We start from the raw sequence: 15,596 nt of genomic DNA, 5'->3' as shown, positions 1-15,596 counted from the left end.
AATACTAAATGTGACGTATATCACAGCTGACCAGCTGATGGAATTACAAAGTCCAAATGTCTGGAAAAGAAAGGTGTTTATTGGAAGGCATGAGTGTTCCTCCATCTGCTATGAGTCTGAACAGAATGGTCTTAAAAGTTATCTGGCCAAGGTAACCTGTTAAGTATTCTGAGCTTTTCAGATTCCAAAGATGGACACAACCTTTCATGGTTTGAAATACTGATTTTTGAACTGGATTCTACCTTTCCAAGCAACAAACTGGAACTACTGGGTCTGAACAACCCTGGCTTCTGGAAATTAGGATCTTAGGAGTTTAAAATGACTCATGAGAAGAGAGTAAGCGTGATGTAAGGACAGCGACAGAGAAGTGTCTAGAAGATCATGTCTCTAGCAGCTAGAATACTACATTGAGTACAAACCTGTCCTTTCTCTTCCAGTTGTTTCTGTTCCCTTAGGAGATGCTCCACTCGAGTCACACTGTCTCCAATGTCAGCAAAACCTGCCTGTGCTTCCATGAGATTATCCAATGCCAGTTTTACCTAAAAAACAACAACAAAAAAAACAACCAACCAACCAAACAAAAAAAAACAAACAAAAAGCCCCACCCCACCTAAAACCCCATCAAGATACTCATAAAATTATAACAAACCTATGGCTTCTAGACATTCACCTACATCTTTTAGAAGAGTCTGCATCTCAAGTTTAGTCTTTCAGCTCGTACCAAAATGGAAAAGCCAAGGAATAAAGCAACAATCAACTATTTTTCAAAGAGTTGCCCTGGTTCTTACTGTTTATTTAGGTGCACACAGTTTTGAAGACCTGTAACTCAAGAGTCTGTATTACTCCAGAATCTGTATTACTCCAGCCTCTGGGCTGACAGTTGGGCTTTCTGAACTGTATTCCATTGACTCTGGTGGGATTGGCAACTTACCATCACAGAAGAAGTGGTATTTGGTAACATCACACATAAATGCAAAATGACTTATTAAGAAGTTGGCGTTTCACATTTTGGCCTAACAGGTTGGCACTCCCCTCACTGTGCCTTATTCAAATGTTGTAAGATATCTGATAGCTGTCATGAATTAAATTTTTGAATATCCTATTTCATAATGAAGGGCTTCTCTTCCAACCTCCTTTTTGGATTGCCAGTATACTCTAAGTATGGGTAAAATTTGACCTTATTTACCAGAGAAGGCTAGACAGAATGAACAAATGAAATACCTCTCTAAAATTATGCTCAAAGTGTCGAAGCTGCAGGCATTGTTCTAGTTTTAGGTGATGCTTGGTCCAAAATTGATCAAAAGCCTTTTCTGTTTCATCCAACTGAGCCAATAACCTGTTAAGAAATTAGAATGAAAAGAACTTACTTATTTCCTGTAGTTCATTTCTTGATGGCAGAAAGCAGAGTAGGGAGATGGTGGGGAGCCTACACCCATATGAGAAGGCTCTGTGTCAACTTTCCCTTAAGCAAAAAGGAATGAAATTTGCACTGGGACAGGCAGGAGTGTGACTGATAAGCAACAACTACATGGATCCACTGTGGCAGTTGCAGTCCTGCCTCCTGAACTGCAACAGGAACACAGAGCTGTTCCATGCGCTGGCAGCCAAAGGCAGCTGTCTCTCCCTAGCTTCCGCCCAATTCTTCAAAGATAATTCACCCCAGGCTAATGCAGATTGAGTATGATGCAATTATTATTTTAAGGAATGTTTAAAGCAGAACTCTACAAGTTGTTCATTTTCTTCACCCATCAGAAATAGGCAAGGACTGAATAGTTTTTCCCAGTCCGTTAAAAACAATAGATTAGAAGCTCATAATGTCTCCCGTGGACATTGTTTCACTTTGTGTAAATGACGAAACATGTATTCACAAAGAAATTAGTATTAAGGTGTCATATAACTTGAATAAAATGTCTGACACCAGACTAGTGAGTCATCCTCAATGTGAGTCTCTCAATGATCTGTTAATTATATTACAAAGTAGAACAGTTTAAACAGAAAAAAATGAAAAGAAAGTCTTCTCTGAATATCCTATATTTCAATAGATGGGCACTCTTTGGGCAGGCAGGGGACCAGGCCTGATCTCTTACAAGCCCAATGAGTGCTGGAATCAAGTTATTGGGGCAAACACCAATAGCTCCCTCCTATTCCTCTCAAAAACAAAGTTCTGTTTTCAATCTATCCCTGAAAAACATGTTTTTAATCATAGCTAGTTGTTGAATTCAAGATGAATTCGCAAATTCCTTTGGGATGACTGTTTAAAGGATTTTAAAGTATTCAGTGAAAAATAGCAGCTCAGCTTTACTTTTGGCAGCTTTGTTCCCAGTGAATGCAGACACACTGAAACACTAGCATCACATTTCCCTTTCCAATGCATCACATGGCACAGCAGAAACTTCTACACGGTGACTAAAAGCTTTATGGTAATAACGAGCATTGTAGGAAGGAAGAGGGATTTCTCTCTCTCTCTCTCTCTCTGCAGCTGTGAAGGGGGATGTTTCAGAGTATCATCGTCATCTGTTCCTCCCTCAGTGTTTCCACAGACATGCACAAGCACATACCCTCTCATCTCACACGGATTCAGATGCCACTTTCTAACCAGGCATAAAAGTTTGGAGTATGCATATGTTATGGGGAAAGTAAGTCCCACATTAAGTCTTCAGCCAGGTAGTTAGTGGTCCAACCAAAAATTACCAAGAAATTCAGGACTTGTTTGAACTTGCCTTGACAGTTTAATCAAGTAACTTTCTCAAAGCTATTCCCTTCTCTGAGTTACCTGTCCAATAAATCCTGAGGAGCTGAACCAGAGGGAATTTATAACCTGCATATTTAAATCATTTAAATTACACTTGCATTTCTTAGGAATAAATTAGCAACTTGCACAAGGTAATCTAGTTTCACTGACCTTTCTACTGTTGCCACATTTTCCAGTTCATCTGGACTGAGTTTGCTGTTGGCGCTTCGGGTGACTGGCTCCCTAATGCATGTCAGTAGGGTGGCCCCCTGCTTCACAGCTAGTTTCAGCTCATCCTGAGGGGAAAAAAAAAAAGCCAAACAAATTGTATGCATTTATTCTAACAACACTCACATCTCTTAGATGGACAACATTGTAATGCTAAAGGAGGATTCTTTCATAGGTATTAAATACTTGGAACAAAATATAAATGCTTACCAAAGATGATAGGTCTTTCTAGAAATGCAGAGACTATATCTATTCACGTTGAATAGTAGATATATTTCTGAGAAAAGGAATACTATATAACTTCTGAGCAGACTGCATTTCTGACCAGGCAACTTGCAGAATAAATTATTCCACCACAAACTGAATGTGTGCCACAGATCGTTCAGTGAGCTGAGAGACTGTGCTGAGACATTGCACTTCTTAATGGAATTTCCTTAAACAACATTGTGACATGCTAAGCCACAGTACGTCAGCTATCAAGGAGTCATCCACAGAAGAAGGTGTCTTCCCAGCATGAAAGATGAGCAATGAAAAGGACATTGAGGCTCAAACATTAACTTGTCAGCTGAGGAGTCCCCACATCACTGCACACTTCTTGCATAAAACTTGTTCTTGTGCTAATATATATTAAGTAGTATTTTTTCTCTTGTGTTTAACCTAAGGTGTTTGTTGACAGCAGTAATGTTTTCTTCTGAGCCTTAGTCTGCAAAGCTAAACTTGCCCCAACTTTTTTTTAAAAAACAAAACAACAGTCATCATCTAGTCAGATCATTCTGTCTATTCCTGGATTATCCTCACAGATGTTCTCTACGTCTGCTCCAATATGAGTTCATCCTTTCTGATGAACTCTTCATCATGAGCCCATGCTATTCTAGATGTGATCCCATCACATCCTCTCATACAGTAAAAGTGACATTTTTCTGTTCTATCATTACTGAAGCTGTAAAAAGTCTTTTTTCATAGTTGAATCAAATTGACCTCCTGAACCCAGGTTTCTCTCCTCTTCAGTAGTTTCCAGACAATGGATTCCCAAATGATTACAGAAAATTTTGTTAAATCAAAAATTGTATATGACACTGATGGAGCTGTCGTGAGACAACATTCACCTTCAGCTTGCTATGGTGGTCAGTGTGTGCCGAGAGGAGCTCCTCTGTGCACTGCACATCGTTGGGAAGTTCAGTCTCTGCTAGGTCAGTTCCAAAGGTCTGTAGCATCTGTGCTGTTGTTTTTACTGTCATTGCAAAGTTTTCAATAGCCTGGAAAAGCAAGAGCATAAAGTCACAGACTGGTTATTTACCCTTAGCCCTTTAACAATGCTTAGTTCTTCAGGCACACTGTGCTGCAAGTATTACATGCCTGTAAAGCTGGCCATATTGCCCTTTTTTGGGTGGATATGCTAAAAATTACAAATTAAATCCTGTGTCACAAATGATCTTTTCACAGGCCTACAAGTATTATCATCTCAATGAACCAGCTGGGGAACTCCCAGAGGTTAACAGACATAATGAAACCACAGAGGACATCAGCTTCAAAGCCAGGACTGGCACTTCAGATCCTCTGCCCATGCTTGCTGGGAAATTCTGCTGCATTTAAAATTTTAATTAAGGCTTTATTTAAGTTGAGAAGACTCTGAAAGTATATAGGGCAAAGCACTTTTACATTTATATTCATACAGCTATTGTTCACTCAGCAGCAACCTGTCTTCCCCCCGACTTCTGAAAATGTGCATCTCCATCCTGCCTATCTGTACTAGATGCATTCCAGTCGCTCCCTCCCATCTGTTCATATTAGTACGCAAATACAAGAACAACTTATTCCAAATACAGTTAAAATGCATAAATTCATTGGAGCATTGCTGTTTCTTTATCACTTGGGTGCACCAATACAAAATTTGTCAGAAATCTGTGGTTTAACTGAAGAAAGGGGAAGTGAGGAAGTCTTAAAAAGAATGCTGCCTTTTCAGAGTAGGATATATTGTTGAGACTTGTGAGATGTGATTAAAACCTTTGTATCTAGTAGCAGGTAACTGCATGGGATGTTTATGATCATGCCCCAATTTCTTTAGGGACTTTATTGTCCTGTATAGCTCTTTATTCTTTACACTTTTTGATCTAAACCACCCTATGGTTTGAGTCAGTCAACAGTACTAGGGATGCTCTTATACACAGTCAGACACTACATAGTTGTTGCAAGTTGCATTCCCTTCTCCAGCATTGATGGGGATTCCTCATTTGCAACCATGACAGTTAAAATTATTCTCAGTGAAAAACAAACTGGAGGTAGATCATCATTCAAAAGATGCAGAGAGAAATTACATTCCACATATGTGATCTGAAACATGCCCCAGATGAGGCAATGCTAGCAGGGTTCATAGCCTTCTTCCCTTTTTTCCCATAAATTCATGCCTGCTTTCAACATAAGCAGTACAGACCCGCATATGCTCTGGCTTAGTGCTTAGCAGCTGTAGCCTGCTGTTCTCAGCACTGAAACTACTGGATTAAAGTTGGCTGAAATGTCACACTTCTGACTGCAACACAGATAGAGCCATCCACGACCAAAGGCCGTTTACTAAAAGCCAAAAATGTACTCTGTAGGGAAGAAAGCTCATAGGCTCCTAGCCATTCAAGATAAGAAAGCAGACACAAAGAACAATGCAGTGAGATTGCTGTGTCACTACCATTTAGCAACAGTTTAAAGCTGTTTCAGAAGAAAAGCACTGCCAGGACAAGATATGAGAACAGTAAGAGAAATAGCAAAGGGGATGAAGACAGTAGCTCAGCAAGACTGAAAGTCAGGCTGTTTCAAGGTGCCATGGAAGCTGACACTTCCCTAATGACAATCTCTTATCCAGCAGAGATTCCTTGGCTGACTGCACCATGAGCTTATCAGTGTTTCACTTAATAGTATGCTTGCCCCCGCTCTCTCCTGTGTGTATGAGCAATAAATTGTTTCATATACCTAAGTTATGGCTGTGGGGTTTTTTCAAGTCTCTGTGCTTGGTAAAAGTTTTTCAAACAAATTTAACCAAAAGATGTGAGGATTACATAGCCACACTCACCTCAAATCTTAGCTCACTCTTAGTTGCATATTTTACCAAACTATATATTCATGCTTTATGTGAACTCTTGTCATTAATAAACAATACAGCCTTTCTTGTGCCTCTTTTTACTTTTCTTCCTCATTTTTCAGCCTGAGCTGTTTGAAAGCTCATATAGATGATTCCTTCAGAATCACTCCTCCTGCAAGGACAGTTTCATGTTTTTGGTACTTTTAACACGTAAGCCTGTTCACCTATCTCAATCCTAACCTCACTGTAGTCAACACAGCTATAAATGTAGCAAACCAGCGTTAGAGGAAATTCAGATTCTGTGTGTGCATATTTAGAAGCCTGAAATATTTGGTGGTTCTCAAGGAGAGTAAAATTTAATTTTATATGGACAGTAAAGCACAGAAAATCATAGCAGGAAAGTGACAAATGTGATTTGACTTAACAAAGCTACCTCAGAAAAGCTCTTTTTCCGACTGTTAGACCTAACCTGCAGGTCAGCAACAACAGACTCAAACCCAAGGCTGCTCAGAACACTGCAAAACATTGGGGATGCTTAGATGTGAGCTCTAACATACCAGTCTTGCAAGTAGACCCACAAAGACAGATGCAAACATTGCATACAGTCTCCGGGAAATTAATTCATTCTCTAGGGTCAGGACCCAGCTTTGCCCATTTTTGCTTAGATAGGATGAGACAATATTTTGGCGGCTGATGTGCCAGAGTTTGGGGTCTGGTTTTTGTAAACAGTCATCTTTTCTAGGCACCTTAATGAATTACTTACATTGTTTTGAAGCATCCACTGAGATGCATGAAGCAACCCAAAAAGGGAACAAACAAACCTGTAACAAGTTTCCTCAAAGGCAACAGAATAAAAAGTCTTTCTGCCTTCCTACCATTACCAACTGTTCTTCGGTTACTCAAAATAAGACCCAGCTAGAGTACATGTTTACATAGCACAGAAATGAAAACAAAGGAAAATAAAATCTAGTATCTTGAGTATTTTTCTTCTCTTAAAAACATGGACATAATTAATCATTAAAGTGAGAATCCTGACCTTTGATTCAGTAAAGTGCTAAAGCATATGTTTAACTTCAACCATGAGCTGAAGGCCTATAAATCTCATCAATTATTCAAAAGCTAAGAATGTGCCAAAGGGCCTTGCTGAGTAAGAATACTATGACACTGTTAGGCCCTAGTCCAGATCAACAGTGAGAGACAGATTACTACTTCTATTATAAACTTTTGGGGAATTTACCTTTCTCTATTTGAGTCATGGATTTCCTCTTTCCATGAATCCCTAGCAGAATCTGTAGGCTGAAATGCAGCTGAAGAGTTACTACTTAATTGTTGCTCTACATTCATCATCTGGACAATTCTGGGTGTAGACATGCGTAAGAGCAACACCAACACTCACAGTTCGGTGATGTATCCACTGACTGTGGCCATACTCCAGGGTTCCTCCCAGCTCCCGGGTCAGCTGACTTTTGTCAATATAGCCATGCAGATCAGAGACAGAATTTAACATGATGATCTGAAAGAAATCCAAACACAATGGACTGAGAGAAGTAACAAGCCCTTTCAATCATTGTTCCTAGGATATGGGTTTGCCTTAAACATATATGACCAAACTGCAGTTCCACTATAGGCAGTAAGTTCTCATTATGTATTTGTTCATGCAATGGCCACAGCTTATTTCCACTAGATTTTGCCTTCTCAACATGTACATAGCCATTCTTGAACTAAGCATAATTTGACATCACCTTGCTCCTTGCTAGGCTGAAGATGCAGTCATTTTGCATATGCATCAGGAGCAAAAGTATGGTATTTATAATGTTCACAAAAACTTCCATCAAATAATTTCTATATTTTCTAGATAACCGTTATTTACAGAGAAATGGAGGAGTAGGCAGGTTAAACAGCTTCCTCAACACCAACCACTTGATCCAGGGAAGTGCTGGAAGGAGACCACTGAGAATAAGATTTTCCTTTCAGTTGCATCATTTTTATGGCACTGTATGTCCACTGAGTTCACTGTCAATATTCCATTTTAAACCACGATAAAAGAGAAAGGAGAGACAAACCTAAATCCATTTTCTTTGAAGAGTCTCCTTACTACTAGATCTGCTTAATGAAAGCAAAAGATTTGCATTCAGCTTCAGGTAAGCAGTATTACCTTTTGGCTACCACCGTAAATCTGGCAACACAAGTGGTTACACAAATAAACATACATGTATTCAGTTATGCCTTGTTGTTCTAACAGCTAGAAAATACACCATGATTTCAGCAACAGAAAAACAAGGCATTGAGCACAAATGACTAGAAATTTTAAGCCTTAGACTTTAATATATGTCAAATGTATTACTTCACTCTGCTGTTTAAAGAAAGGATAACTAGCTATGCCTGTTAGCAGGCTCCAAGGGAGCATGGTAAGTACACTTGCAAGCACTGTGGACAGTGAGAGGAGCACAGATGTATGGAGGCAAGAGGATGTATATTCTAGGTTGATAGTGCTCTAAGAAAAGCCTTGAGAACAAACCTGAACAGGTTTTTAGCTGATCTTTGTTACAGAATCATTCTAGAATAATTCAGGTTGGCAGGAACCTCAGGTCTCTAGTCCGACTTCTTTCTCAAAGCTGGGTCAGCTGTGAGATCAAACCAGGTTGCTCAGGGCTTTATCCACCTGGTTCTTAAAAACCTCCAAGGATTGAGACTGTACAACCTCTTTAGGCAGTCTGGTCCACTGCCTGATTATCTCTGTGGTGAAAAAGTTTTTCCTTATATCAAGTCAGAACTGCCCTTGTTTCACTTCATGTTAGTTATCTCTTGTCCTACAGAGCATGCACAACCTGGCTGCGTGCTCTCAGTAACCTGCTTGAGGGACTGGAAAGCTGCTGTTATGTCATATTAACCCTCCCAAGTCTTCCCTTCTTCAGGCTAGACAAGCCCATCTCCTTATAGAGCACAAGCTCTACCTTCTTGATGGCTCCCTGTTGAGCTCACTCCAGATTAATATTTTTCTTGCATTGGGGGAACCAAAACTGGACAGGGTACTCGCAATGCGATCTAATGAGAGCAAAGTAAAAGGAGATAATCACTTGTCTCAATCTGCTGGCTATGCTCCTGTTAATACTGTTGCTGTTAATGCAGGATGCTGATAGCTTCCTTTGCTGCCAGTGCACGCTGCTGGCTCATGTACAGCTTGCTGTCTACCAACTCCCAGGTCCTTTTCAGCAGAGTTGCTCCCCAGACAGTCAGGCTGCAGCCTGTATTGTTGTCAACAATACAACACTCTTGTGCTGTTGGGGGGGAAGAACATGAGTTCTTCCTTCCTGAGGAAGGAAGTCCTTCTGGAAGGAAGTCCTTTCCAGTTGCAGGACTTTGCATTTGTCCCTTTAGTATTTCATAATATGCTGGTCAGCCCATTCCTTGAGCTTATGTTCCAATGGCCCTGTCTTTGAGTGTACCAACTGCTCCTCCTAATTTAGGGTTATCTGCAAACTTGATGACAGCACACCCTGTTGCCTCTTTCAGGTCATTGATAAAGTTGTTAAACAGGGCAGGTCCCAGCAGATATCACTACACCACTCCACTTGTTGCCCACTTCCAGGTAGAGTATGACCTATTAACCATTACCTTCTGAGCCCAATTATGCAACTAGTGTTTAAATCCATCTAGTTGTCCACCCATCCAGCCTTTAACATCCTAACTTGGATACAAGAATATTGCGGGAGACGCATCTGGTCCCATGGACCTGTACGGGTTGAATATTCTCAAGTGGTCCCTGACTCAATTCTTTTCCACTTCCAGCAGTTCATCTTCTCCTTGAACCCTGCTTCTAAACACAGAGGAGACCTTGTTGGTGAAGAAACTGAGGCAAAGAAAGCACAGAGTACGTCAGCCAAAGCTAAAGGGAAAGCTATTCCCTGAATGTGTTACCAAATGCTGTTTTGTTATGATCAAAGCCAGAAAACTAAAAAACTGGATCATCTTGGAGTAGCCTCAGACTGCAACGTGAAGTCTATGCACTACTTCTGAATTGCAAATCACTTTTGAGAAAGTAAGCCTGAACTGCTTTGTAGCTCTTCCCCATCAGAGATGTTGCTGACAAGTTGGACATCTTTTGATACTCCAAACTTCACTGAAACTACAGAGGAACATTGTCATGCACTTTTCTTTTAGGAAGATGACTGTTTTAACCTGATACACTCAGCATGAGCCACAAAGCGAATCATAGAATCATAGAATCATTAAGGTTGGAAAAGACCTCCAAGATCATCGAGTCCAACCGTTAACCCAACACCACCATGTGCACTAAACCATGTCCCTAAGTGCCTCATCTACACGTCTTTTAAATACTTCCAGGGATGGCGACTCTACCACTTCCCTGGGCAGCCTGTTCCAAGGCCTGACCACTCTTTCAGTAAAGAAGTTTTTCCTAATGTCCAGCCTAAACCTCCCCTGGTGCAACTTGAGGCCATTTCTTCTCGTCCTATCGCTTGTTACTTGGGAGAAGAGACCGACCCCCACCTCGCTACAACCTCCTTTCAGGTAGTTGGAGAGCGCGATGAGGTCTCCCCTCAGCCTCCTCTTCTCCAGGCTAAACAGCCCCAGTTCCCTCAGCCGCTCCTCATAAGACTTGTGCTCCAGGCCCTTCACCAGCTTCGTTGCCCTTCTCTGGACACGCTCCAGCACCTCAGTGTCCTTCTCGTAGTGAGGGGCCCAAAACTGAACACAGTATTCGAGGTGCGGCCTCACCAGGGCCGAGTACAGGGGCACGATCACCTCCCTACTCCTGCTGGCCACACTATTCCTGATACAGGCCAGGATGCCATTGGCCTTCTTGGCCCCCTGGGCACACTGCCGGCTCATGTTCAGCCGGCTGTCAACCAGCAAATCTATTAATATTGCCAGTTATGGTGCTACCCAACAGGGCACGAGTCTTCGTCCTGCAGGAGAAAGCCTAGGAGCAATCCAACATCCACCTGAGAAACCAATCTTACAGAGCATTAACATCTCCCATACTTCTTGGCAGACTGAAGACAGTCACATTCAGTAAGCTGGAGAATACAAGAGTGTAGAAGTTTAGAAGGGGGGGGGTGGTCTGCATAAGCAGGTCACCACGGAACACAGAGCTGCGGTGGGGTTGCTTCATGATGGGTTAGGCCATCTGAAAGAAGTCACAGTCTACAAAGGTCAAAGAAGTGCTTGCTATGGACACATTATTCAGCTTTTTGTGTATGCTATGAAGATGTTTTAATTCCCTTCTCATGATGGGAGGTTCCTTAGGTAAATCTCTGGTGTTCCTTTTGAATTACCAGATTTTATCTCAGATGAACCCTACTATATCTCCAATATTTCTGTGTCTTGCTCCTGGGTAATGATATTGAATCAAATAACTATCCCAACAGAGATTTACCTCAGGAGGTTTTATTAATCACATTCGTATGTCAGTAGATGTGCTGGTTTTGGCTGGGGTAGGGTTAATTTTTGTCACAGTAGCTAGTGTGGGGCTATGTTTTGGATTTGTGCTGGAAACAGTGTTGATAATACAGGGACATTTTAGTTATTGCTGAGCAGTGCTTACACAGAGTCAAGGCCTTTTCTGCTTCTCACACCTCCCTACCAGCGAGTAGACTGGGGATGCACAAGAAGTTGGGAGGGGACACAGCTGGGATAGCTGACCCCAACTGACCAAGGGGATCATATCCCATACCATATGACGTCATGCTCAGCATATAAAGCTGGGGGAAGAAGAAGGAAGGGGGGGGACGTTCAGAGTTATGGCATTTTGTCTTCCCAAGTAACCATTACGCGTGATGGAGCCCTGCTTTCCTGGAGATGGCTGAACACCTGCCTGCCGATGGGAAGGAGTGAATGAATTCCTTGGTTTGCTTTGCTTGTATGCACGGCTTTTCCTTTACTGATTAAACTGTCTTTATCTCAACCCACGAGTTTTCTCACTTTTACTCTCCTGATTCTCTCCCCATCCCACCCAGGGGGAGTGAGTGAGTGGCTGTGTGGTGCTTAGTTGCCGGCTGGGGTTAAACCATGACAATAAGTCACATAAATCCTGCGTTTCCTTATTGTGTCTGGTTTATTCTTTCAGCCTCTATTTCCTGCTCCTGTTTGATCTTCTGGCTTCTACTCAATCCAGTGTTGATTTAACCCAGCAAATCTGTTTTACTGAACATATTTGCAGCCTGATAGCTCAGATAAACTGTTAACAAGTGTTTCCTTAACAAATGCACACCATATTCCTGAAGCCCCTTTTGAATGCTCGTGTCCTGCCCTGACTCACTTATAGTTGTGATAGAAAATGCAACCCATCCATGGCCCAGTTATGACGTTAAAATTGTCATAGTGCCAAACACACAACATGAATAAACAATCTGCAAACAATTTAAAGGATTATGTTGGTATTAAAGATAGGTACTGATACTAATTCCTTGAGTAAGGATATCTCTCATGGGACAAGAACTCTCTGGCCCTGTTCTTAGCTTGGCATGTAGGATGCTATTTTCAATGGGGACAAGTAGATGTTGCTCTCAGTAACCTACCTGTTCTGAAATTGGGCTACACAGGGGCATACCCAGATGATCTTTTTTGGATGGGCTGCAAACACAGCTGAAAGGCCGCTCCAGAGAGCATGGCAGACCCCAGGCGCTTAGGACACCTTTAGCACAACCCTAAGCAACTTACAATAGCATCAGGCATATGTGGACAGCCTATATATAAATCTGACAGGCTGTCTGCAGATATCTGGGCAAGAGGCAGGCAGGTCTAGCAGCAAGCATATCATGCTCTTAGTTTTTGTAAGACTGCTCTCTAAGAGCTCTGTGGACATACCCAAGATGGCTTAAAATTTGAATGTCCAAGACCACCCCAAACTAAACTCATATCTTGATTTTCCTGCCTGTAAGAAAGGTAAGTTACTATTTAATACTTAATAGAGTGCTTCACCCCTACCTAGAATTAACCTCTCTTTCCACTTTGATAGTTTCAAGTTGGTTTTGAAATGCAACACTGGCGTCAAATAAATTGCTAAAAGTATAGAAGATGCTGAATTCCTAGAAAATGCTAGTCCTTGATGAAGTTGTCTCTTCCTGGGCTGCAGTCACTGGTACAACAGTTGCTATGGTAACAGACTGTGGCTTATTAAATACAGGAACATCTATTTTTCAAGATGAAATAAAATTAAAAGATTTTGTTTTGTAATCAAACATACATTTTTACATCAATTTTACATTTTAATTACCAAAAAGCCACCCTTGCCAAACTACAGTCAACGTTACAATTTAATCCCCAATAACCAAATGAATATTCATGGTTCCTTTTCTGTATGCATTGTAATAAATGGGCTGCTGTCTCTTACTTCAATAGAAGCATAAAGTGTCTTAAACACCTGAACTTTAAACTTAGGTATTGACAGAGCTAGAATCCGTTGGAGGAGGGCCACGGGTCTTTTGCAAAGCAATATAAAACCACAGGCAAAATCTAAAACAATCGTATGAAATTACTCCAGTAAAGTCATTGTGGAACACAGTATGAGTCTGTTCCAGGATGAAATACCATTAATAATCATCATTCAAGTTTATTTATAAAACACTTTGAAACCACATGCAAACATGCAGCTAGGAACAACTCCCAAAAGAGCTCTCACAGAATAATCTAAATTTTTAACTCTTTCAGGATTGAAAACCTGCCTCAAATCACATTCTCGTCAACCCACAGCATATGCCAAGTGCATATAAAAAGAAGTAAAAAACAAACTTTGAATCTTGAGGGCATGGGGATCATAAAAGGCATTAAGAATAGGCAGTGCTATGCAAGAACTTAACAGAGGCACTGTCAGATTGGCAGCAGTCCCATGGATAATACATAAAACAGATGTAGAAATGCAGAATTCAGTCCTAGCCTTTCACTGCTCTGTAGTCCTAAACAATTATGTTTGTCACTGGAGTGAGAAGATCTACCTCTGCCTACATCAGGGGAACAGCTCCACTGAGTTAAGATGTCAATACTTAAAAAGCCAAGTCACATTTTATAGCTACACTGACCTTCCACATGGGAACATGTCCATTAAATACTGTGAAGCATCCACTGGTAATTAGCTCTTTGGCATTACTACTATATATATCATACAGACCCAGATCAAAGTCCCCAGTTGCTACTTGCAATCAGATTTCAATTACTAGGTTATGAGAAATTGCTCACACCTAAGAACTGCAGACATGGAGATAAAGAAAACACATGGACAAAAAAAATGCATGCTTACCGGTACCTTCATTTTAAAGTCATCTCGATAGAGTTTAATGCCAATGTCAGCGATTGTCCTTTGGATAAAGCGGGAGGGTCGCAGGACAAACACCAGCTGCAGGTTTCCTGGAAATGCTCCCTGCAAGAAATATAGAACTATTAGAAGGCACAACTCTGCCTTACAGGAAGGCCAAGGGAATTTTCAGCCAAGTGTTTCCTAAAGGAAACACTTTCCCTAAAGGGGGCAGAGCAGGTAGGACTTATCGACCCTTGCTCAGTCCAGCTGCTAATAATATCAGCTGGTCCATTCAGCACGTGCCCATTGTCACAATGTCCAAAGCCAACAGAAAGACCAGCCCATGGATTTTACTGCCCAGCCACACATTGCTTTCTGATATGGATTTAGCACAGAGCTCTAAAGTTTTTGCACTAGTGCCTTCCTCCCCCAGATCTGAACCCCTTTGCACTATCACACCATAGGTTTTCCCATTTTTTCAGGCTGCAGCCACTAGAGGGCAAAACTGGCTACCTACAAAAACTGGCTACCCACGTTGGACTTGGTGAAAGAAGCTGGTGGCACAGATGAATTCCCCAGGCTGACCTACCTTTGCACTCTGGAAAGGGTTTTTAATCTTTTCAATCTCACATATTTTTTCCCACTCACAGGCACTCAACACATTCATCAAACATGGCCCTGTCTGCAACACCCAGCCTACATCTCTCAGGCATTCCTCTGAGCTCATCAAGCATAAAAAAGAACAATTTCTAGAAGAGAGCAGCTAAAAAGAACTGAGAATGAAAAGCAATTCTGTCTAAATTCCTTGAAAGAACTTAAAGTCGCCTTGGTCATCTCTCCATCGTACACCTCTGTGTACACTTGCTCCTCACACAGCACATGTTCCTGGTAATAGATGTATAAAACCATCTGCTTTTATTAGCACTGAAAATCAGTGCTTGGCTCTGACTTTTGCAAATCAGATATATAATAAGCTATTAAGAATTTCTGACAGAGATCACTTACTACCACGCAAATACAAGTCCCTTGAGATCTGTTTCTTTCATAAGCAGGCCACGTCATCCCTCCTTGATGCACAGAAGGGTACCTCTGTCATACTCTTCTAGGAACCAACTTCAGATTACTAGAATTTATATTGCAGTCAATCCAGCAAATAAGGAATTTGTCCTAATTCAGCAGTAAACAAGGCTGTGTAATTTGTTACTGCAGCTTCCTCCCTCTCTTATTTAACACTCATGAGCTTCAGAGCAGGGGAGAATCTGCATCCACAGCCAGAAAATGGGAGCTAAAAATGAGCACACGAGACTGTATCCTGT

General features: G+C 41.3%; 1 protein-coding gene across 1 annotated transcript in view; it reads right to left on the bottom strand.

The window, feature by feature from the left end:
- MCF2L2 (MCF.2 cell line derived transforming sequence-like 2) overlaps positions 1 to 15,596 on the bottom strand; it is a 49,280-nt gene that overhangs the window by 16,484 nt on the left and 17,200 nt on the right. The window contains exons 4-9 of the mRNA XM_009584643.1: positions 14,284 to 14,403; positions 7,423 to 7,539; positions 4,066 to 4,215; positions 2,903 to 3,027; positions 1,222 to 1,336; positions 420 to 539 (exon numbers count right to left, since the gene is read on the bottom strand). Coding sequence (XP_009582938.1) covers positions 420 to 539; positions 1,222 to 1,336; positions 2,903 to 3,027; positions 4,066 to 4,215; positions 7,423 to 7,539; positions 14,284 to 14,403 — 747 coding nt within the window. The remainder of the gene's footprint in view (positions 1 to 419; positions 540 to 1,221; positions 1,337 to 2,902; positions 3,028 to 4,065; positions 4,216 to 7,422; positions 7,540 to 14,283; positions 14,404 to 15,596) is intronic.

Source organism: Fulmarus glacialis, unplaced genomic scaffold (assembly GCF_000690835.1).
Source record: "Fulmarus glacialis isolate BGI_N327 unplaced genomic scaffold, ASM69083v1 scaffold16779, whole genome shotgun sequence".
Lineage (NCBI taxonomy): Eukaryota > Metazoa > Chordata > Aves > Procellariiformes > Procellariidae > Fulmarus > Fulmarus glacialis.
The sequence above is the reverse complement of the archived record's forward strand: the minus strand, read 5'-3'. Positions and strand labels throughout refer to the sequence as shown.